The sequence below is a fragment of the Grammomys surdaster genome, unplaced genomic scaffold, assembly GCF_004785775.1.
Source record: "Grammomys surdaster isolate TR1022 unplaced genomic scaffold, NIH_TR_1.0 363, whole genome shotgun sequence".
NCBI classification, from domain to species: Eukaryota; Metazoa; Chordata; class Mammalia; order Rodentia; family Muridae; genus Grammomys; species Grammomys surdaster.
In genome coordinates, this window is record NW_021604782.1 from 3,270,234 (window position 1) to 3,296,053 (window position 25,820).

At 43.0% G+C, this 25,820-nt stretch overlaps 1 protein-coding gene across 3 annotated transcripts in view; it reads right to left on the bottom strand.

Annotated features, from left to right (window-relative positions):
* The window catches only part of Abca1 (ATP binding cassette subfamily A member 1), a 119,490-nt gene that overhangs the window by 60,382 nt on the left and 33,288 nt on the right, over positions 1-25,820 (bottom strand). For all 3 annotated transcript variants that reach the window (XR_003712983.1, XM_028780033.1, XM_028780032.1), the window contains exons 6-7: positions 9,206-9,327; positions 7,045-7,221 (exon numbers count right to left, since the gene is read on the bottom strand). Coding sequence is in view for 2 of the 3 variants with exons in the window: in XM_028780033.1 (XP_028635866.1) it covers positions 7,045-7,221; positions 9,206-9,327 (299 nt within the window). In the remaining variant the exon portion in view is untranslated. The remainder of the gene's footprint in view (positions 1-7,044; positions 7,222-9,205; positions 9,328-25,820) is intronic.

Sequence of the window (25,820 nt, forward strand, 5' to 3'; positions counted from 1 at the left end):
TTTTCTGTAACATGTGTATATTATATCAGAACAGTATTTCCTAAAAGTCCCCCCAAACAACAAAGGTTATTCCATCGCCATCCTCTGAGAGTCTAGCAGATGACTTCATTACTTCTCTTCTCACTGGCTTAATAGATATTCTGTGAAGGACTGGAACATTTTAAAGATCGACAAGCTAACAGCACCCACTTGGCTTTTATTTCTGAGCTGGTATTTCACTCAATGTAGGGTCTTATATATTTGTTAGCATATCTCAGTAGATGTTTCCTGAAAAAAAAGCTTAAAGGGAGGGAGATACATCTCAGAGGGAAGAAATGAGCCAGTGTAATCCTGTCTCAAAAGCTATGCAAATCCCTGGACATGCTCTGTCTTACATGTCCCTCCTCAAGTCAAGAACCACTGGAACGTGCCATGGCTGCCCTTGGTACAGTGATGTTCAGTGGTCTGATGTGAATCTCTCAAGTCTGCCTCTGATAGACTCTGTTCACCTCCCCGGTATCACATTTCAACTCAGCTCCCCCTCGGCATCACATCTCAACTCAGCTCCTCCTGACAATGTCCCCCATCAGTATACCCAACCCATCCTGTTCCCCTAAACATCACTTTCTCTTCCCATTCCCCTCAAGACCTTGCGCATACCAGGTTTTCTTTTAGTAACAGTCTCTATTTTTATGTGGCTAACATCCATTGTTCAGGCCTCTAAATAGAATTTTGTGTGCCTCTTTGTAAATGCATAATACAAAATGATTCCTGATATTGAACTGTATTTGTAGAAGTACATGCCTGACTTCTCTTTAAAGTTGTGCATTATGGCAGTGGTTTATAGTCCCAACATTTGGGTCTGAAGCATGAGGATCAGAAGATCAAGGCTGATCTGGACCCTCGATAAAGATCCTACCATAACAGCAACAAAAACCACCTTCCCCTAAATGACTTCCCAAAGAAGATGTAACTCTAACTCCCCACTTATTTTGCCTTAGATTAAGTATTAACAAGCTTTAAACTTGAGGCTTGAGTGATGATTCAGAGCACTCACTGCTCATTCAGAGGACTTGATGCTCGATTTGGGTCCCAGTACCTACATGCAACTCACAACCACGTGTAACTCCAGCTCCAGGGGATCCAATGTCCTTTTCTGGCCTCTATAACACTAGACATGCAGCTAGTACACATGAAGACATAAAGGCAAAACACCCATACACACACAATAAAATAAAAAATAAAATTTGGAAAAAAAAAAACAGCTTTAAACTGAAAACAAGTCAGCTATGTACCATGGGCAAGCATTATCCTAACAAGTCAGTCTCTAATATTTCCATGACATTTATGGCCATCCCACTCTGAATGTGTCCAACCCATTGCAGTCTAATATTTCCATGACAACAAAGCTTTCCTTTGAGGAATATTTTAGCATTTTTATTAAAACAGGGAATGATTGACCTCATGTCTAAAGAAGGTATTAACATATTAAAAATAACAAGTTAAATATTAAATTTTATATTAAATGTTTTTCATGCATTAAAATGGTCCATGTTTATGGTGCTTCCAAATACAGTTCAATACACTTATTAGCACAACTTAGGAAAAAAGGAAGCCTTTACCTTTAAAACCACGGCATTTCTCCAGAGCAAATGTAGTATAATTAAGGCACATGTGTTTGAGCAAATGGAGTTGAGCAGTCATATTAGCAAAATACTGTATTTACAAATTTATCCCTCAGTTTGTGCAGATAAGCACACAGTCTGAGAGTAAATCCTCACAGCACGTTGCTGCATCAAATACCAAATGATGAAGGCCATGGTTGCTTAAGGCACACCATGCAAACAGCTGGACAGGAAAGCCAAACGAAGTTCATGAAATCTAATACTTTCCACAAATGTTTTAGTCTTGCAGGCAAAAAGAGAGGAAAAGCAAAAATTCTTCCCTACAAAAACCTACATAAAAATTCTCCTCTACAAAAATCTTACATAAATGCCATAAGCCAAGGTCGACACGTTACATGCTGAAATATTGAGCCCTTAAAAATCATAAGCTGGGCTGAGGATATGGCTCAGTGGTTAAAGTGCTCATGACAGAGGCATGAGAACCAGAGTTCAGAGCCCAGAACCCACACAAATATCAGGTGGGCATGTAACCCAGCTTTGGAAGGGAGAAACGAGGGGGCACCCAAAGCAAGTTGTCTAATGAGATGAGTCATACTGACAGATCCTTTCGTACGAATAAAGTGCAAAAGGATGATTCCCAGCATCTACTTCTGACCTCCATGCACACATATGTATGCCTACACATACCCACCTACATGCAAACGTGTGCACATGCACACACGCGTGCACTCACAAAGCAATGGGAAAAAAGGTCACCAAGCAGAAGATAATATCAAGCCCCATGCGTCCTCTGAGTCTTTTTCTACAGACTTTAAGAACAAGCCCAGATCTTCAAGATAAGGCAGCTCTACTTGTCTATTGCTCACTTGCACCTTGGAAAGCAGACAACCCAGCTGCTAGGTCACTGGTCTTCTAGAAACCACAGGCACTTGAATATAAGAACCAAGTTCTGCCCTGATAAAAACACGTAGCATGAATCACAAGACATCTGGAGAGAGTTCTTCATTCCATAGAAACAGAAGCCTCCCTTTTAGGCAGACAGTATTCTTAGAGGTCAAGACGACCCAAGCACAGTCATGTGAGCAATATCCAAGGTATTGCTGACATGAGATAAATCTGTGGTCCTGCCCTCCAACTTCATTCTCACATTACTGAGACAATAGTGAGCCAGGACCAGAGCCCCAATCTATCTAGGAAAAGCCTCACTTTACCTCAAAACCTGGAAAGAAGTCCTTAAATATACTGCCTCAGCCTTTTTCTCCCCTTCAATTTATTTACTTATTCACTTTACATCCCAATCATTGGCCCTCTTCCTCCCAGTCCCTCCCTCACATAGCCCCTCCTCCCACCTCCTCTTCCCATCTCTTCTGAGAGGGTGGAAGGTCCCCCTGGGTATCCCCTGACCCTGGCATATCAAGTCTTTGCAGGGCTAGGTGCAACATCCTCTCCCACTAAGGCCAGACAAGGCAGAGGAACAGAATCCACAGATGGCCTTTAAAGTTGGTCTTCCGAACCCATTAGAATGAAAACTCCACAGGCATCTCATCTGCCTCGCCCATGAGTGAACTTCAGCACCTAAAACCCAGTACAATGGAGAGAGCACATATCCAGTAAATAGTCGGATTTTGTAGGACGGATGTTTCAAAAAGAGACACTCTGCTTCCAAGTGTTTACTCTGTTGCATGAGAACCCTGGATAGGTACTGTTTATCATTCAACAGAATCACTCTCAGAGCACGGGTGAGAAAAAAGCAGAGAGCTCAAGAGGGATCAATAAAAGCCTAGGGCACTTAGAGAGCATTTCAAAGAAATAAGGAAATATACTCTCCAATCCAAAGGTAGTTGTGGCAGGTGAAGTACTCCTAGTGATAGTCACACTATAATCTCCAGGATCCATGAATACATTAACAATGGGGCAAGCATGCTTTGTAGAGGTAATTTGGTACATGGACCTCAAAACAAGGAGATCACCTTGAATTATCTGGATGGGCAGATCTAATGGCCCCAGCCCTTAAAAGCACAGAACTTTTTCTACCTGTTGACAGAGGCAAAAGTCAGAGATTTAAACCAGTCCAGGTGCTCAACAGAGATGTGTGTAAAAAGGATGAGAGATGTAACATTGCCTCTGAAAGCAAAGACCCATGTAGTTAATAACTGCTTTTCATGTTAAACTCCTGTGCAGAAGTGAAAGAAAAGAAACCAAAGCAACGCAACAGCAAGGACCCTGACAACTGAAGCAAACAACTTGCTCTGGACAACTCTTCTGCTCCATTATCATGGCCCTCTCCTACAGTGCAAAGGGAATGGAGCCTCGGGTAGGCAGGCAGGCAGACATCATCCCCACATAGGCTTTCCTCTCTCTCTGGGAAAGATGCAGGAAGGCTCCAAAGAGTAGTTCAGAGAAGGCGAAAGAAAGATTACCTGTTCCATCTAGCCCATGTGGACAACCAAATCCACCCTGCTGAGCAGTGACATAACCCAAATTGTTGCCAGGTGCCCCAAAGCTCCCTGTAAGGGTTATTATTTTAACAATATACCATGAGTACTCAGGATTATCAGCATGTCCATGACCTCTGTTACATTTATCCTAGAGACAGGGTTCCATAAATCAATCTGCCCTTGTATTTACTGGAAAACCACCTTTTTGAGAATCTCAACCAAGCAGGGTTCTAGAACAATTCTGACGTACTGCACTGTTAGTCTGGAGGTTGGCGAGTTTTGTTCGAGGTTTATGGCCATATCTGGACCAAAAGGTATCATTATGCATAGACATATATTCTCCAGGATTGCTTTGTTTACTCTGCTTCTTATTCTTAATGCTGGGCTATAAAAGGAAACATGTGCCTTACCAGCAACTGTTTTTAGCATACAATTTATATTATTTGTCAATTAAACGATCGGCTTCCATTCTTTGAGCACGCACTGACCTCTTGATATATCCACATAGAAATATTTAAAACAAGTAACCATAATAAATAATAAACTATATTATCTCCATATAAAATAAGAGGAAATGGAGGCTTGTAGAGTCTAAGATATTTTTTCTGATGTCAATGACATCGGTGAAAAGCTGAACCAATATTTGAACCCAGATCTTGTTGACCTCAAATCACGGTCTTTTAACTCTGCCATATATGTTATCCAAATACCATTTGGATACCATATGTTATCCAAATACCATTACCCTAACCACCTAGAGGAGACCCAGGAGAAAGTCACAATATTTTTAGCTGAAAATGGGGAAAATGCCCATATCCAAAATAGTAACAATATAACAATAGTAACAATATAAGGGGAAAATATTTCAAAACGTGTCTCTTATGATGACTTTTGGTACAGAAATGGCATATTAACGGAACAGTCTTCTCCCAAGATACTGGGCCATGCATCTGGCTGTTGTCCTCAAAGTTCTTGTAGCAATTAACTGTCCACTGGTATGATTAAGAGCACAGGTAACGCATACTGACCATCACAAATTAAAATTTCAACCAAGTAGCAAGAGAAAAAGGATGCTTGTTATAAGTCAAGCATCAGTCCCAGTATTCCAATTGAAACATTGCTTAACCCAGTAAGTAACATCACAGAATGTTTGAAAGACATTCCATCCCAGAGGCAGCTCCCAAAACATTTTCACGCAGCACAATCCTGATCCGCTAGTATCATCTTCTTCACGAGCCCCCACGTTTTGACTTGATGAGACAGGGTTCCCAGCAGAAGGAGAATCCCACTCTCTACACCCAAAAGATGTGCAGTGGGTACACTGAAGCCATCTTAATTAACACTTGTTCATGAACCTACTAACATAGAAGGCCACGACAGGACAGGATGTCCCACAGCTAACAGGTCTAAGGTACATTTCCATGGTGTTGGAAACCCTCCCAGGGGGAGGAATTTCAAGTCGAAATATGAGCAGCTAATGGACAGACGATGAGGGCCATGGTGGCATTCTACTTTAAACGTAGTTCAGATTCTCTTCGGGAGGAGAGATTTATTGGGCTGAAAACACTACAGGTGTTCAAAGAGTAAATGAAAATGAAATAGAACAAAGGGGCACCAGAATCGATTCCTGTCTCTTCTTAAATAATTAATATTTCCTAAATTTGAAGGATAAGTGTTTACCTCTATGTCTTATAGCGAAGCACAGCAGCCCCCAAACACAATTTCACATCACACCTCTCATGCCATTTGTAATGACCTTGACCCTTCGTGTCTCACAAGATGTCAACAGTGTGCACAGATCTGCAGCAGTATACTTATCCAACTATGTAGTGCTGCTGCTCAGAACACCACAAACATCTCCAATAAGGAAATGTCTATCTCACTTGAATTACAGTGATAAAAGCAATAACCAATGGACTCACAGACCACCGAAGCAAGCATTTGGTAGTTTTAAAAACCTGAAACAGAATTAACTACTTTAGGAGTAAGCAAACATTAAGCTGGGCCTAAAAGTTGGCATGCCTGCACTCCACAGAAGCACCTAGAAGAAACTCATCATTTTGTTGGCCCCTACTCTTCACACAACAGCTGCAGAATTGAGACATGTGCAAGAACGTCTCCATGGTCAGTACAGAGACTCCACTCTGAGATGTTTCTAAAACCCACATGATCTAGGCTTGGAATGCTGATGGAAACTGAAAGCCACCTTCACAGAGTTTGACACGATTACAGCATCATCTTGGTATAATGAAGAATATGTCTCTTCAGAGAACCTATTGTCACAGCAGCTCTCCCTGGTACACAGAAAAGCAGAATACTGGATACTACAGATGCTACTGGAGTCATTTTGACAAAGATCTCAGAAAACTCACAGATCTATATTGTAGAATTTCTATAACAAACCCTGATGATCAATACACCAAGGCTCACTTGCATTCCTTGGTTATGGTTTGTTTTGTGATGTTTTGTATGTCTTTCTAATACATTTTTGTCATTGTATGAGCTAATTATTTTTATGTGGTCTTATCCAACCCAATTTTTTACTAACAAAATCTCCTCTTCTACTAGTTTTATAAACAATAATAAGTAGCCATCACTCCATTAATCATTTCAAGACCTTTTCTTAAATCTGGCATGGGGAGGGGGAGGAATCTTTCTTCAAATAGGTTCTTCCTCAGAAATATATTAAAACAAAAAACAATAACAACAACAACAACACACAAAAAAAAAAAACCCACGAACGATGGGTCTTTTCTAGTTGAAACTGGCACCAGAAACCTTGGGCTTGGACTCAGCCACACCCAGAACATTCTTCGCCAAGTCACCCTTGGGAAAAGGACTGAAATTTGAAAGAACACCCAGAGTATGACTGGGCTAAATTATATCACCAAGTTCCAGCCAGCTCCAAGTTTCTACAAAAACAAGACACGTTGTCCAGGAAAAGATTTCACATTCTAAAAGCACCAGCACTTGGAGTGCCTGCACAGAGCAGGCCCACTCACCACGATTGGCTTCAGGATGTCCATGTTATAGCGCAGCACACGCTCCGCTGAGTTCAGCTTTTCCTTAGGTAGATCACAAAGGGCAGAAACTTCTGCATCACCAAGCTGAATTATTTCTTCTAACTTTGATCCATTACACAGACTGGCCAAATGCAACTGGTAGCCTTGCAAAAATACCTGGAAGGGTTGGATATAAACAGAGACAAGAAAAAAAATTATCCAGGATGGAAAGCTGGGTCCCAGATGCCTTTGGGGGAGTATAACATCAGTACAGCTGGGAAGATCTGAAGAAAAGGAGCATTACAGTCACCCCATGAAGGAAAGAACCTTAGAATGAATCAGACACGGTCAGCCATGTTCCAATACCGTATGCCGACTCAATACATCCCACTCTCTCGTTCTTCTAGCACAGAAAAAATCCTTAAGGCATGTCTTTTTCTCAGTGTGACTGGAACACATGGAAACCCAGAGTCTAAACCCCTGGAACTATTAGAGGAAGATTATCCTAACTACTCTGGAATGTATGACATTGGACACTGAAATTAGGCTGCTTCATGAAAACAATTATACCATGAATCTGTAGGTATAGATACTTGACAAATGCATAAAGCTATGTTTAGGGAACATCAGAATTGCGACTGTTTTGTTTTACTTGACCCCAAGAAAAATATGGAAAAGCAGGCCTCTATCAACTCATCTGTAAGGCACTTCTAAGTCATCCTTACCTGCTCTTCATAGCAATCCCACCAGGAATCCTCCTTTTGGCCATACACTCTTACATAGCTATCCTTCCTAGGTTTACATAGACAGTACATTTTCATACCTGAGCCTCACTGTCCAGCAGAGAAATCTCTGTAATAATATGGGGCTACCTTTGTTTATGAGGCTCATACTTGTATATGTAGCCCTAGAACAGTACTTGCTGAATGGATGGATTATTACAATATTACCAACCCTTCTGTCAGCTTAACTGAATGCAGTCCATTCTGGTCACAGAGCAGTCCTGTAGAGCAACGCAAGGGATGAACTCCAAGCCTCTCAACACTCATGCAGTTTCATAAACACTGAAGAGAATCTGCCCTGCCGTGTCCACTAGATTGTCACCGACTGCCAGATACTCAAGCACACTCCAGGCTTACTCCTGCCTTAAGTCCTTGTTACCATGCTGTGATGAAGAATCCCGACAACACTGAAACTCTAATTACCATGCAAAGACCTTCCCAGGATGCCTCTTAGTTTAAACCGATGGCATGCAACAGATATGAAATTGGCAGGGGGCAATGGAAATTATGCTAAATGCAACGATTTCAAAAGTCTGCTGCCTCTGGCCCGCCTCCCAACCACACAATTGGTAAACACAAGGCATATTTTCCCAGTTTCATAAGGGCATGCAGTAAGCACATTTTTTTCTAACTTTAAAAATTCTCAGCCATGTGAAGCAAAGATCATTTCAAGCATAAGCCCGCCCACTACTTCTGCTTACTGTAAAGCTAAGCCAGTACAGAGAGAGCCAAAAGGCAGTGTGTGGGGTCAATTCTCCTTTCTGCCAGATAATAAACTTTAGAAAAAGCTTTGGGGGAAAAAATGTATAGGCATGCACTCTGCCCAGGAGTGGTATAAGAATAAAGAATGCCAGAAAAGTTCTCTAGGACCCTAAGCTGCAAAGCCTATGCAAACACTAATATTATACTTAAAAGTTGAACAAATGTCTCTTTATGCAGCCTCCCCAGCAGGTGTTTTGTTTAATCTTTTGTGATAGATTTCAGTTTAAGATTCCATATCTCTGGCTCTTATTTCAGGACTACATAAAAAAAAAATAAAAGAGCTTAATTCACCTTAACATAAAATATAACCCCTTTAGGAAGAAGCCATTACAGTGCCAAAGGACAGACACAGAAATCAACTTCATTTCAGCATACTGGCCCTGATGCTGGGTGACACATCCTACTCGCTGTAGGGTTTGTCTATGGCAACCAGAGCCATGAGTTAAATGGCTCTATGAAACTAAATGAAACTATACTTCTGAAATGAAACTATACATCTGAGGTCTGACCAGTTCCTTCACAGCTTTTTCAAAGGCAGGGGTTTGTTTCTTTCTTTTCAGGATCATCGACAGGATAATAGTGAGGCCCCACTGATTTAGCTGAAGGTAGTAGCTTACCTTCTGGAGACTGACATCCGCCTGCAGCAAGCTGTCCACAGTAGGCCTTGGAAGGGACAAATTGTGTTGTAGGAATCCAGAGAACGTTTCATTGTCCACCAGGAAATCCTGGAGCTTCAAATCTATTGGAAAATTGTGTTTTGTTTATAGGTAATAACACATACACACACACAAAAGAATGAAAAGAAAAGACTCAACCGCTATGGGGCAGGTGGAGAATAGAATATTGATTGCTTCATTTTAAACGGATGGGTGAGCACAGGCTTCTGGCTTAAGAAGTGAGTTTCGGGAGATCTGTCTCACTGGGAAGACATGAAAAGATTGCTTTCTGAGGACGTGTTGAGCCACGGTCAGTGTGGGCTCCCACAGTACAACAGCACAGTGATGTTGTTACACACATGGTCTTTCCTTGTTTCCAATTGAAAAACCAACCCTTTTAAATGATCTCATCCATCCTACCTGAGGTTTGTGACATGAGCCCTGCTGCGCCTGACTCCTCAGTGCTCCCTCACGTAGCTAGAATTGAAAATACTGAGAGCCCTATTTCCACAAGTCACAGCAGCTAATCTCCCAGATCAGCAGGCAATGGCTCTCTAACATTTCTGTGGACCAGAATCGCTTGATGGGTTGCTTCAACCAGACGGCTGGAGAGCAGCCTTGGAGCATCTTGTGCTATGGCGGCAGCTGCATGTCTAACAAGCTCCCAGGTGGTGCTGATGCTGCCAGCCTGGGACCACACTTCCAAGAATCACAGGGGAGACCTGTGAGTGCATCCAGGTGCTTAAACAGACATGGTTTCTTCTTGATTTCAGAACAAAACATAGGATACACAGCTCTAAAGCCCAGTTCCTCCAAACACTGAGAAAAACACGTAAACACATGTCTGAAAACCCACCCTTTACTAAATACAGTGACTGCTAAAGGCTTTCATGCTGACTCCCATTAAACAATAAGCTCTCCAAGTACACTGAGAAAAGGCTTCCATCCAGTGACATGAAATGGCCCTGGCCCAGAATTCAGAATGTTAGTCTTTGGCTGAAGGCTATGTATGATGGTACCACTTGAATATTTCTTAGCACTTTTCTGAGCCTTGGGCCCCATCATCTGTAAAGCAAGAGGATTCTGAGATGCTAAGTAGGAGCCTGCCACTCTGAAATACCATCATTTCCCTGACTTATTTTATTGACTATCTTATCTTTCGTCCCTCTTTCCACTTTAAACTTCCAATAATCCGAATTCTTTTTTGAAATTAAAACAAACAACAATAAAAAAACCCACAAAACAAACAACAATCAAAAACCCAGCTCAACTGTATCTTATCTATCTCTTCTCTTTCCACTTTAAACTTCCAATAATCCGAATTCATTTTTGAAATTAAAACAAACAAACAACAACCAAACCAGCCAAACCAAACCAAACAACAAAAATGCAGCTCAACTGTGACCAAACAGCTGACCACTAGAGGGCAAACTTTACAAACCCAAATCAATTACCCAAAGAGGGGTTCCATCTGTAAAAGAAGACTACAGGCGTGCACCGATGAAACACTTTATCCTGGAATCTAAAAGGGTCTCCCTTCGTGGAGACATACAGCCCAAGCAGATTCTCAACACACATGAATGATCCAGGCATCTTCAGCATTGAGCAAACTTCAGTAATTTTGAATGGAGCAGATAAAAAGTGATTCTCCTCAGTGCCTGTGTAGTTTGATCCTAGGGTTCCTCATAAAATCCCAAAGCTGATCTGAGGCCTGTTAATGTCCCTCTTTGAAATCAGCACTCAGTAAGCTGTCATCTGCCTGGTCTTCCCATCGTGTAAGACCTCATACTGGTACCACTGACCTCAATTCTTCAGTTGCCATGCAACGGAGCACCCTAAGACTCACTTAGGAGGCACACAAAAACTAGTCTCTGGATGTCTATCGCTTCAGATTAGATCCAGGGGTTCTAAGGTAGACCCTCCCCCCACAAATCCTCATTTTAATAAGCAGCCTCCACATTTCCAATGCATCGGATCTGGGAGCCACATATTATGAAATGTTATTTTACTAAAATACAGCCTGCATTAAACTCTACTTGTAAAAATACAGAATATGTCTTTTATCTTAGTGTTCCAAATACCTAGAACTAAGCCTGGCACAGAATTACTGCTCTGGCAATGACACCTGACTAAACGCGAGATGAGACGATCAGAAGGACTGCAGAAGGATCTTTTAGATTAGTAGGTACAGGAAGAGGCCAAGAAATGTCAAGATCATCCATCCCTAGACTATAGCCCAGGAGAAAATTAGAACACTGACTACTAGAAGTATCTTCTCAAAGACAACATCTAGAACATCCCAGCATTCTCATGATGTGGGAAGGAGGAAGGAAGGCAGGCAGAGGGCTTCAGTTGAGGCTTAAGGTGAAAAGGCAGGCTTGCTTATAAATAAGTTATGTGTATGTGTGTATATGCATATATATATACACATATATATATGTATATGTATATATATATAATCAAAAAATAGCTGGTGACTATAGATCATTAATAGAGCACTTTTTCAGCATATGCAATGTCTTGTAAAATGTGCATGTGTACACACACACACACACACACACACACACCATATTGGGAATCCAAATCCTGGGCTCTGTATCCATGTATTTTCCAGTTTATTTGACCTACTAAAACGTCCATAGCCTTACCTATAAAATGAGAGTCAAAAGAGATCTCTATGAACCCTTGATAAAACAGAATAAATCTATGACCTAACACTTGGATCAACAGTTGAACACAAATTCCTCCTAAGCAAAGCCACAGCAGTACACACTTCAGAACAGCTCCTTCCTTAAGGGCAGCACGAGTGTGGGAGGTTGACCCAGACGGCACTCTGAATGGACCTAGGTCACCCAGCAACACTCTGGAGGCCAACAAATGTACTTAGTATGTTTATTCGATGCTTCTGTTATATCAACAGACTGCAGATAAAAACAGCTGGATGTGATCAAACGCCAACTGCCTATCCCCTGGAGGAGACACAGAAACCATAGAAGCTGGTTGAACAGGCAACAGCCCTTAGCAGTGCATGAGCATGGTGTGGCAGATGCTGGGTGGGGCCGATGCAGGGAAAGCTAAAGATCCTTGGCTACAAACAACTTATAGTCTGGCCACATGTATATATATATATATATATATATATATATATATATATATATATATACAGATACGTCTACTGTACTATCACCACTAACAGCTGCAACTCATACATACACAGGAAGGCAAAATTGTGTGGTATGATGGCTCTCAGCCTTGGATGCTGCCAGGCCCATGTAGGAGTTTTTAAAAAATCCCAAAACCCAGGCCACACCCCAGAACAATGAACCAGAACCACTGGAGATAGGAACTGGGTCTTGGGAATTAAAACAGAAAAAAGAATTCAAAAAAAGGATAAGAAAGCCAGAGGAAGATAGAAACAGAAGAGGATGAAATTTATCTGCAAGAATATCATGAGGGAAATCATGCTACAGTTTCAAAAAAAGACTACAGATCAACCACACCTAGCATTAAGTGGAGTAAAAAGATCCCCTCTCATGATAGAAGACACCCAGAAATCCTGTACTTATGGGGCTATATACACAGTAAATTCTCAACATACATCCATGAGCAAAGATATAGGATAAATTCCACAAAACCTTAGATTTGAGGTATAGGAGGGGAAAGGGGAAGAGAAAGAAGAAGTGATATGAAGACAGACCACAGTGGTTTTGTCCTTGATGGTCTCTGTCTTCAGTATGCAGCTAGCTGTGTAGGAGAGTACAAAGAATGAACCAAGCCAGATGACTGAAACAGCTATTAATCTTGGGTGAAGATACTGGATGGATGGATGGATGGATGGATGGATGGATGGATGGATGGATAAATAGATGGACAGATGGATGGCAAGATGGAAAGATGGATGGATGGAAAGATGGATGGAAAGATGGATGGATGGATGGATGGATGGATGGATGGATGGATGGATGGACAGGAAGATGGAAGGATGGATGGATGATGGACGGATGGACAGATGGACAGGAAGATGGAAAGATAGATGGATGGATGGATGGATGGATGAAAAGATGGATGGATGGATGGATGGATGGATGGATGGATGGATGGACAGATTGACAGATGGATGGGTAGATGGATAGGTGGGTAGATGGAAAGATGGATGGATGGATACAAATTTATAAATGTAAAATGAGCTGATGGAACCTGAGAAATGACAAATTTTGAAGAGGTAAATTCTTCTGGCAGTAGGAAGTGGAAAGACCAATCAGGACATGAATGTGAAACAGACAGGGTCAAGATGGCTACGGTGTCCCTAAACCTACTTGGTTTTATCAGCGCAAGTGAAGAGAAACATCAGGTAAACAACAGCTGGAAGCGTAGGAGGAATAAAGCAGAGGGAAGCCGAGATAACTAAATGATGATACAGAGCTTGATGTAGTGGTTCACACTTGTAATCCCAGCTATTTGGGAAGCTGAAACAGGAGGATCACAAAGTCTTGGTCCACAATATGAGTTCAAGGCAAGCCTGGATAGCCTAGTAAGAAAAAGGCTGTGGGTGTGTCTCAGTGGTTCGAGCACTTACCCAGCAGGCATGAAGCTCTGAGTTCCATTCCCAGTATCAGAAAGAATACATACATACATACATACATACATACATACATACATACATACAACACAAACCAAACAGAAATGACAAGAGCATCCACCTTTCTGGACTGACAGTAGGCCTTAGATGAGAAATGTTCATGGCAGCCAGGGGAATTCCTGTGCTGAGTTACACGCTCCATACAGAACTTCTAATCTCATCCTGCTCAGGGACAGCTTCTCTCATTGGTTGAGCTGCTGTGTTCAAAATAGATAAAAAGAGAGAGGCAATTTTGCCAAGAACATTGGGATGCCAAATTCATGGCCTGTGAAGATGTGTCTATATGTGCCCATACATGTGCCACACATTCATGTGTGTACTATAGATTTGCCTGGGTGAGATAAAGCTATTTTTGCTTTTATTTTTCTACCTGCTACAAGGTGAAGGAAAGTTCAAGGCTCACTCAAGTACCTATTCAGAACTTCATTAAAAACTTAATAAAAGCCAGGCCTAATAGCACAGGTCTGTTATATTCCAGCTATCTGGGGCTCTAGGGCAGGAGGATTCCAGTACAAAGTGAGTTGCAGCAACTTAACAACTCTTTGTCTCACACAAAAAAAAATGCAGGTGGGGGGACAGGTGGGCATATAGCTCAGGGCTAGAGTATTTTTCTAACATATAGAAGCCCTGGGTTCAATCCCTGGTACTTCGAAAAAGAAAGGAGAGAGACAAGAAAGGAATATGGAGGCACAGGGAAAAGAAAAAATAGATAAACCTAACATTTTATAGAGGATCAACGAAAGGAACATATCATATAGCAACTCTGAAAATAGACACAGGTAGATGACCAGTAATAGACAAGTCATTCTAGGTAAGACAAAGACCGCGTCGTGGGAAAGAGAGTCACTCAGTTAACCCTAACCAAATGAGTTGACGTGGACTTGATTGTTATTATCTGTGGAATGTGTGGTTGGGGAAAATGTTCTCTGAAAAATTCTTTTCCGTGTTTCTGAGAGAAACACAGGATCCAACTGATCGAGCACCAGAGACTCTTATCAGAAATGCTGAACTCCAACATTTCCTATCTATGTGACATGAACCTCACTTGGTCCCTTTCTTTGCTCTCTCTTGGCCTCAGTTTCTTAGACATCAAATGGAGTTAGGGTCAACAAGAAGGCTTAGCAAGGACAGCACCTGCCATCAAACCTGGCACCCCAATTTCAGTCCATGAGACCCGCGTAGGATGACTTCCACAAGTTGCTCTGTCCCTTTACATGCCACCCCACTTCATACATATACGAATAAAGTGTAGGAAGGTTTTTAAAACAAAATAGAAATAGTAACATTCATAAGTTGATGGAGAAAGCAATGATTAAGAATGTGAACAAGAGAGTGGAGCTAGGATGATGGCTCACTCAATAAAACACCTACTGGGCAAGCGCAAAGGAACTGAGCTTCCATCCCCAACATCAATGTCAAAAGTCATGAGCCATGGAACATGCGTGCATTGCTGGCAAGATGGACAAAGGCGGATACTCGAGGCTTGCTGGCCAGTAGGTGAATCCAAATCAGTGAGCTCCGTGTTCAGTGAGAGACCCTAAATTCAATACTGTTGTCTGCCCTCTAAAATGTACATGCACGTACACATATGCTCACTGAAAATCAAGAGCTGATTAGCCGGGAGTATTTACAAGAGAAGGTGTGGTCATAGTTAGAATGTGAACATCAGAGAAAACAGAAAGCTGTATTCAACAAAAAGGCCAAAGGAGTTCTCTCATTGCTGAACCAAAGTATCTGATCTGCCCAACCCAGCTTCCTGATTGGCCTGAGAGGCAACCAGTCGCCTGCCATGTCCCTGGAGCTTTGGGCACAGTGAAGCAGGGCAAAGGGGAGGAGAGAGGGAAAACAAAATAAAAGGCTGGTGTTTAAAAAAAAAAAAAAGAGCAAACAGATGAGATGCATCTGTGGGCTGGGACAGCGTGAGACACAATCCTGCATTTCTTGCTTTTCATCTGGGTCAAGCCTCTACAGCCAAACTAAGAATGCACAGCACAGGCAGATAGAGGTTAAAGAGAAGCCTTAACTCTGGAGGGGTCTTCCTGGCTAAGGAAGTGTTACCTGCTTTCTCTCCCACCTACCTGCTGGAACCCTGGAGCGGAGGGGAGGAGGAGGAGGAGGAGGAGGAGAGGCGGGGGGAGGCCAGGGAAACAACAGAAGAAGGCAGAGGAGGAAAGCCCTGGCAGCAGCCACTGGGGTTACTCTCGGTCAGTGCCCTCTCCAAGGCCCAGCTTTAGTTTCAAGTTCTCTGCAGTCTTGTGCTCTATGCAAAAGGAACCCTATCCATGAGCAGCTTGAGAAGTGGGTGGAGGAGACAAATGGGAAAAAGCAGTAGAGAAAAAGGCCTTGCCAGCAGCCCTGGCCTGCATACCCTTCTTAAACGGATCCCCTGGGTGGCTGCAGGGTGGGGTAGAGGTGGAGTAGAGGTCTCCTAGCCCTGGGTCAGCCAAACAGACAAAGGTTTGGGGATGTGGGCAGGGAAGGGCAGCTGGATGACAGTCTTGTGGTTTTATTTACCCTATTTGATTAGTCCTATAAACAAGACTTCGGAATATTTTCAGCTACAAAGGGGCTGGAAATAATCACACCTGTTTCTTAGCTGGTTGGTTGCTTAGTTCCTTTCTAAGTCTCAAGTAGCTAAGCCTGGCTTCGAACTCGTCATTCTCCTACTTCCTCCTCCCGGGTTATAAACACACCATTATAAACACACCATCATGCCCAGTTTTGGAGTTTCTGTTGCTTTGGTTCAGTTTGTGATGCTGGGGCTGTACTTTCGTCAGGGGTGAGATGTCTCCAGAAGACTTTGTGGGATGCTCTGGAGAGAAGGAAGAGCAGCTGGGTCGCTATGCCCTGAGGTAACAGTTAGTATGGATGAGGGGTGGGTTAAACTGTGGGCATGCATTCCTTGAGACCTCCCTGTGGGTCATAGGGCACTGGAGAAATTTCTCCGAACAATTCTAAAGAAACTTCAGAAGAGGCTTAGCTTTGGAGTCTAATAAACCTATGTCACATTTCAATTCCAGAATTGTCTAGCCTTGTAGACTTTGGAAGTCACTTTTCAGGCCCTCTGAGCTTCTGGGTAAAGAAAGCACTAATAACACCAAGCATGACTCACAATGCACAAGAAAATACACATCGGAGACTAAATACATTAAAAAATACATGCTGACAAAATCGTCATGGCAATTATGTGAACAGTTTCCCATAGTCCTAACCATTGGTGGCTATACGCCCTGAATGTTTGGGGCAAACAGTAGTGCTGCCAAAACCTCGTCTTTGGACCAACAGGAATTGTACAGCTTTAGACACCGTGTGTTGTTTAAATGTTTTGGTGCATTAGTTAAATGTCTACTATACCACAATACCAGTGCTAAGGATGAAAGGGAAAATCCTAGTCAGTGCTTCCCAAAGGCAAGGACAAAGAGGGCATGGTATGACATAATCCCGGCCCTTGGCATCCAAGAGGAGATGGGCATCCAGTAAGAACAGAGCAGCCCTGTCTGCTATTCAAGAGTCCATCACAATCGAGATCAGAGCAGGAAGGAAACACCTCTGCCCAGATTCGTGCTCTAAGGCAGTAAATGACTGACAGGATTGAGAATGCTGGGAAACGAGAGGCCTCTAGGGAAATCAGTCATCAGAGCAGGGTCCTCCCAGATGGGCTTATGATTTTTATGGAAGCACTTTTTAAAAAGATTGAAGAGACACACATGGTACATATACATAGATACAAACAAACACTCGTATACATAAAAATAAACAATATAAATCTTTTTTTAAAAAAGACCTTGAGGGGTGGGCTCATTCTTCTGTCTCTTCTACCAAGTTACAGTCAACAGTTTCTCCCCTCCAGGAGCGGGTCACCCACAACAGATATCAATGCTGCAACACTCTGACCTTGGATGTCCGGGCTCCTTAAGACGATTTCTATTGGGTAAAATTACTGAGTCTTGGGTATTTTCTTATGGAAGCTAGAATGGATTAAATAAATAAGCAGGCCTTCCTAACAAGAAGTGGGAAAAGCTGCTTTCTAGGAGGGAAAACAAGAAGACAGCTGATAAACAAACAAACAAAGCCCCATACTTTGTAGAGAACCTTTTGTGAATACCAGAGGGATGCAAAGCACAGACAGGATGGGAAGGTGGAAGGAGAAAAGAAGGAAAGGTCAAAAATAGGAAAAACTGAATCTCACAGAAGGTGGCAGAGACAGGAGGTCTGGGGGAGGGCAGAGTTTAGGCCACCCAGTTCTAAGCTATGACTTTGTCTCTAACTGATTGAGACCAGACACAACAGGATGATGGACTAGAATCAGTTCCTGGGAACTTGAAAAATCTAGATGTTCCTGAAGCAGCTCAGGGGTATTGAGGGGAGGGGACAGGATCCTTAGAGCATGCTTTGTAGCTAAGTTAGCCAAACAGGTGAGTAGACCCCTGACATCAACTTCTAGCAGAGAGGGAGAGGGAGGGGGAGGGGGAAAGGGAGGGAAAAGGGTAAGGGGAGAGGGAGAGAGAGGAGGGGAGAGACAGAGAGACAGACAGAGTCAGAGAAAGAGGGAAAGGGAGAGAGAAGGGTGGGGGGAGGCTGACAGAGACAAGGAGACAGAAACAGACAGACAGACAAACACAGAGACAGAGTCACAGAGAAAGACAGAGACAGACAACCACAGAACAAGAGAAGGAAAGGAAGATGACCATCATGTGAGGGACCGAGGTGGGACTCTTTCCAGGCAGGTTTAGGGAGAACTCTTGGCATGCATCCTGCGTACATCACCTTATTTCTTCTAATGTCTAAAATTAATAATCTTAGCAGGATGTGGTGGCACTTTGAGGCAGGAAACAGGACTTGTATTTACAAGGCCTCAGATACATTGCACGGATCAATTTCCAGAATCTCTAAAACCAGCTTCCGAGAAAAGTATTACTGTTATCCTCATTTTTCCAAAGCAGGAAAGAGATCAGGAGGGAGTAGCTGGCTCAAGGTCACAAAACAAACCTGAAGCAAATGTAAACCCAACAACTTTGATTTCAAAACTCTAGTTCTTTCCACTCCATTAGCAGCTAAGTGAATTGTGTTACTCTCTAAAATCAAAAGCTGGTGATGTCAACCATGCTCCCCCACACTGAAGTGAGGCAACATGGGCACATGGTGTGGTGGGAAGGTGTGGAACTTCGAGTCACACAGACCTGGACCCAAGTTACAATTCCACAGCCCTGAGCAACAGATACAACCTTTCAGACTCAGTGTTTTCTCATCAATAAAATGGGAATAGTACTGACCTGCTAATGCTGCTTCAAAGAGCCAAATTCAGTAGTCTACTAAAGATATGAAGTTCCACTCAGAAACAGAAGTACATCACTGTTCACTGAAGCTCTCTTCATACAGCTAAGTTAGAGAAAGAAGGTATCCAACAACGAGAGAAAGACGTGGAAGATTTTTCAGCCATAGAGAACAAAGCTATGGCTTTTTTGAGAAAATACATATAATCAGAGATAATCCAATTAATCAAATTAAGTTAGTCTCAGAAAGGCAGATATTCTATACTTTTCTCTCACTTGTGGGTCTTAGGTTTTACATAAATACAAATTTAGCAAATTGTCTAGGAAAACAGGAGTGATGTCAGAGAAGGTTTGAACAAAAGAAGAGGAACATACATACCCATGTTCAGTATATCCTTTGTGGCATGGGACAAAACATACAATGCATGCCTATGAATGTACCCTTGTATAACATAGGACCAAACATACAATACCTATTTATATGTATACACCCTTATATGATACGAGACCAAACATACAAAGCATACCTATGTAAGCACATCCTTATATGACATGAAACAATGTACAATGAATATATAATGGGGGGGCGGGAAATCTTTTAATGAAATATGTTATTCCTACCCTGTCCAACCTTGTCTGTAGACAGAATCAACTGAACACTGCCTTTCAGTACTTCTGTGCAACAGAAGAGGATGGGCCAGAAGCAGAAAGCTTTCAGGGAGAACCAAACTCTATGCCCAAGCTGCTCTCTGCCACCCTCAGGGTAAAGGAATCTCATACAGGAAAGACATGAGACATGTAACACTGGTGTCTGATGGTCACAAGTCAAGATTTTAAAAAGTAGCCTGACATTGTGGGGTAACATGGCTTTCTGTAATTGAATGCAATTGTGTTTTCTATGCTTGTCTGGGTAAAGTTGACCTTTGGTTTGACTTAAGCTCAAGCAATATTTCAACAGTGCACTGGAGCACTGAGTACCCTGAGTACTGCTTAGCTGGGGCCAGGCCTCTGCCCCAGATGGCAACCAACAGTCCGAGCTCTGGGGCACAGCCTGGCTCTGACAGGTCTGGGGAAATGTTCATTGAGGTAGAAAGGTTTCAAACTATGAAACTCCGAAGCCTCAAGTCAAAACTTTTGAGAAGCACACACAGGACATGAATCGCAACCACCCAAAGATCTTACAGGCTTTCAACTTTGATGACATGCTGACACACGTGCGTCATCAGCTCGCACAATAAGATGACACACACATGAGTGTCAGATACAAGGACAGAAGAGCAGACATTAGGGGCTGTAAACCCAACTTGAGCAACTGCCCTGATGAAATAAAAAGCAGAACTTCAAGCACAAAAGGAGAAGAGGCTATGAGTCACAAGATGGTCTTTAGAGACAGGCCTCAAATCCCTGCCTCAGCCAACTTCCTTGACCTATCACCACCCTGCCTCTTGAAGCTAATGTCTTTGTGACTTTCAAGGATTAACGCAGAATCAAAGATCCTTATCAGGAGTTGTCAGTGTCAACAGACAGGCAAAATGGCACGGCTATTTTCCCTAATTGAAAAACCCGCATGGCTTGTAGGTGAAAATGCACAGAGACCTGGGTCCAAGCCACAATGGAAAGACCAAACCAGCTTTGTATTTTGAATACCTGAAAATGGTAGCCAAGCCATGGCCTCAACATGACACCTAGCTAAAGAGACAGAGACAAGCAGATGTAACTCAGCATGTATAACACTTCCCTGGATCTCCTCCAGTCTCAACCTCAACAATCTGGGGACATATCCAATCCAGTGCCCAAGATTCACCGTGGTTCTTTCTTGGAAAAGTTTTCAGGAGCTCCAGGACTTATGCACCCTGGAGAGAAAACATCTGTAAAGCCTCTGAACCAGAGATGGGGCAGGGGGAGGGGCTGTGAACTGTCACCACAGTCTGCACTGACAGAAGAGGAAGAGGACATAGGCTGCAACAGACAATCATGTCCAGTGGATAGTGCCCGACTTGAACGAGCACAGCTCTTACGGAGGGTGTCACTCCCATGGGCTTTAAAACACAAGCACACACAGGTACAGCTTTGAGGCTGTCCCTCAGTTGCCCCAGCTGCCTTTCCTTACCCAAACACAAAGGACCAGAAAATAGTCTTCTGCAGTGTACCTTCTGGACTTCTGTACTTAAAGTGTATCAGTGTGGCTGTCACTTGGGACAGAGCCAGACACCTAGAGAGCTAAGAGCTAAGAGCTAGGAGCTAGGATCTTAGCTGAGTCCCATGCACACAAGAGATGAGCTATCTGGCATCCAGCCACACCACAGAACTGATAGCCCTCACTACACCACTCGGGTTAAGCCATAGCTGTAAAGAGTGCAGAACTTCTACAGGATCCACACAAACCAAACAGAGGGATTGTCCCTAGATCAGCGTAAGTAAGTAATGTGAGCCTACAGGAGCCCCTGGAGGACTCACTAGACAAGGGCTTAGCTAACTGTTAAGAAGTGGGGTGGGTGGGTGTGTGTGTGTGTGTGTGTGAAAGAGAGAAAGAGAGAGAGAGAGAGAGAGAGAGAGAGAGAGAGAGAGAGAGAGAGAAAGAATGAGAATGCCTTATACTGTGAGGATGTTCTACCCTGGAAAAGCCAGAATCCTCAGCCCCCAGCATAAATAAGCACTTTCCAACTTCATGCCCAGTAGGAAGCCCTGAAGACACACTAAGTTGCATCCACGGTGAATGGGACAAGGAGCAGACACTGGGAGAAGGTAGATCCCTGAGCAGACAAGCTCAGCAGGAAGCAGCCATGATTAGCGATTAGCATGCTTAGCATCACTAAGCAGAGCATCTTAAGCAGCTGAAAGGGAGGAAGCAGTGAGGAGCACAGCCAACAGCAACAGGCCAGGTACCATGATCTCTGACGGTGGGTGACAAGCCACTAGGAAGGACCGAAGGACCGCTTTGAGGCTCCTCCTCTCCCCTTCCCAGGGAGAAAAGCCAGAGTCACCAAGACCAGGGCCCAGAGGTAAGCCAAAGGACAGGGACAGAGAGGAGGCTGTGGGGGGATGGCCCTCCCTAAAGGACAGGGGCATCCTCCCCAGCCCTAGTGCCTGGAATTCATGCAGCGCTTGCTGTCTTTAAGAACAATTGTTTAAAAAAGAACCTAACCTTCTCAGATTTTAAAAATACATTATCTATGAGTAAACACATCCATAAACCCTCGAAGAGCTCCACGAACCTTTGCAGTACATGTTATTCCTTGGAACTCAGATTAGCATATCCAGTGAAACTGTGGGAGGTAAACTTTGTGACATTTTGTGAAATTTGTGAAGTTTGTGAAACGAGTGTGAATCTGGAGCCTTTGGGGCCTGGTTTACACAAGGGAAGTGGTTCTCCAGTTGCCTGCATTTACTCTGCTGCCGTCCAGAGCACTTTCATTTGATTTGACAATATTACGTGAGGAGAAAGGGCAGGCATTAGACTTGCTTTCACCGCATTCTCTAAAGATGCTCTCAGAGTTTCTATGCATTGCTATCACGCCACTGCTCAGAGCACAACCACCATCATGGCCTCTCCATGCCCTGAATAGGCTTCTGCCTGGTGGGTAACACAAACTACCACTGTCTCACAGGTGTCCCCACCCAAGGACCAAGCCAGACTCTAAGATGAAGCATCATCAAGTCGTTTAACCAGATCTCAAAAGTTAGACAATGAAACTTAAGGGTCAGAAAACGTGAACAAATTGTCAAAGGCCAAACACCCTGGAATGTGAGGGGAATGATGGATTTCTGATTTACTGTGTGTCACCCACGTGCTCATGCTCACTGCTGGAACCCCATAGGAAGCATCTCACTGAATCCTTAATGACCCACAAGGTAGTCTGTGTCCAAATTTCTGATAAGCAGAGGACCAGGAGGAATCAAGAGTTGACCAAAGATCACAGTTAATGAGAGCAAGAACGTAAATCTGTTGCCAAATCAGTTTTGACATAACCTCAAGTCTCTCCTACACCAGTGTTTGCCAACCTTCAGTCACTGACCAACGACTCTCCAGAATTTCACCATAGCTGCATGAAACAATACTTTCCCTAACTTCATCTTTTCCTTCTCAATATCCATTTAATCAACAAGGCACATTTTGACGTTGAGTCAGAAGTAAAAGTTGTCATTTGTGTCCTGTCAGAAATCACCTCCTATATCACACAAAACTTAAAGCACTAGCCTTGAAAGTTTAGATGTCACAGGGCCACAATCTAGACATGCCGCCTTTTCTGTGGCTTCTGAGAATTTAGCCGATGTTTATACTGCCTTTGAGGTGTGAGCATGATAGGAAAGGGAGAATGCTTTCCCACACTAACTCCCCAAATTAACGTAGCCACCACTCAACCTATTGGTAACACTCTGGCTTAGAGGAAGAAAAACAATAAAGTGACTCAAAGGTTCCAGCAATAAGAAAACTGGGTGAGGCACATCTGTAAGTCTTCACCCTCGGTTGTCCCATCAGGATGATCCAGTGATAAATAGAGGAGTTACATGACTTAATTTTTGAAGCTGAACTATTACTGAATCAGTACAAGATGGTTCTTTCTAGAAACGTGAATCAGGAAGCCAGGGTTGGCAGCAGTACTTCATTCCCAGGATGTCACTCCCATGACGATATAATCAGATTCCCTCTAGGATGAACCCCTCAACCCCGAGTCTCAGCACCTGCGAGAGCATGGTTGGCACATGGCTGAATAACTCAGGCACCCAGTGCATGAATCCACACACAGACTAAACAGTTTCTGAACAAAGCAATGCTATAGCTCAGGAAACCTTGAGACAAGAGTGTTGGAGTAGACTCCTGTGTCTACAGAGTTCCTGGGGCAAGCCAATGGAATTAGCAGAGGTAAAGAACAAGATGAATTCTCCAAATGGATCTCAAAGCAAGACCACATAGGCAAGTAGCTTTCTAAGATCCTAAGAAGTACTACCCAAAGGAGTAGGTAGCCAATACCAGTCTCAAACTTCGTTCTCATGGTGATCCATCTCTGGATTAGCAAGAGAGTCACTGAACCCCTAGACAACAGGAAGCAATACATCGCAGCTGTGGAATAACAGTAGAATCAGAATCTGAAGTGGCTGGAAGTGGATAAGGTGGAAGAGCAGACTTAACGATGTAAATCAGAAGAGAGAGATAAACTCCGCTTAGCTCAAAAAGTCAGAGCTACAGTTAGAGAAAAGAGAAGTCACTTGCAGTTCTATGTATTCATGAGATCTGCAGTTTGAGTTGGCTATACATGGACCATGAGTCAACAGGATGACAAGAATGTCTGAAGTCTCATGCAATCTCAAATGCGTGAACAGAAATAAAGCACACAGACAAGCAAAAGTCCCTTTCTCCTCTCTGCTAGAATACTTTTGTAATTTCTGGTAAACTTCTGGAATGACATAAACACACAGAGAGGCAGAAGTTGGGAAGGAAAGCATTGCGTAAGAGGAGCGGAGGACATTTAGACTGGAAAAAATAAAAGACTCCAGAAACAGACACAAAAATTGATCTTGGATTTTTGAAGGACATGGAATTAGACTAATTCTCTAGAAGGTGGTGGCAAATACAACCTGACAGTCTGAGCTATCACCCAACATGAGCTTCCTCATGAGAGGATGGTCCAGGGTCAACAATGACACGTCCAGCCTCCAAGTCAGACTTATGGGGTGTTTTTCAAAATCAGCAAAAGATTACCACTTCCTAGAGAAGGAGGCAGCATTTTTTCATGCTTCCTCTGCAACTTTGACCTGACTTTCTGTTGCAAGATAAACAAAGAAAAATGATAGAAAGTCAAGGACCAGCTGGGCATGTAGCGCAGTAGTTGAGTACTTGACTAGGCAGGACAGAAAAGCAAGTTGAAGCAGAACTAGATGCAGGGCAAGGGGGGCACTGAAAACTGGGAGAGGGCTCCTTTCTGCAGAGTTGGGCACACCCAGCCATTTCCTTCCTCCATCCTACTTCATGACTCCAATTGGTCAGAGGAGAAAAGCACCCTACTCTCTAGGGCAGCTTCCACTATGAACTGGAAATTCCACTGGTCCATTTTGTAAGCCCCATAAATTAAGAGGCAGAAGAAGAAGGTCAGATGGTCAGAAATGAACCAATGTTATGAAGATAGCACTGGCTTCTGTTAATAAAGTATCTATTATATGCCAGCCCTGTGTCAGACTTTGCATCTTAGGAATTATCATATTAATGATGTAATAATATCTTGTTATACTATACATAATAATGTGATATTATTATAATTAATTCAGGAAATTACGTCTCAGAAACATTGAATTTTTGTCTGAGATGTCCAGACTGAAAAATAATTGTATCTAGGCTATGGACATGGCCTCTTCTGGCCTCATGCATACAAGAACACACATAGTATATGCATAAACATGCAGGCAAAATATTCATCCACATAAAACAAAATAGATAGGTCAAAAACAATCTTTTAGAAAAACAATCATGGCTCATATTCATTAAATGTTACTTGGGTGTCAAATACTGTTTTGACCCTGGATGGGTCTCTTACTGTACCCATTTTCAGTAAGAAGAGATAACCCCTAAGGGACCGGGTAACTTATTCACAAAGTCACATGGTGATGCACACCAGAACTTTTTGTCTGTGCTACCCTGTTTCCAGGTTCTGCTGCTTGACAACCTGAC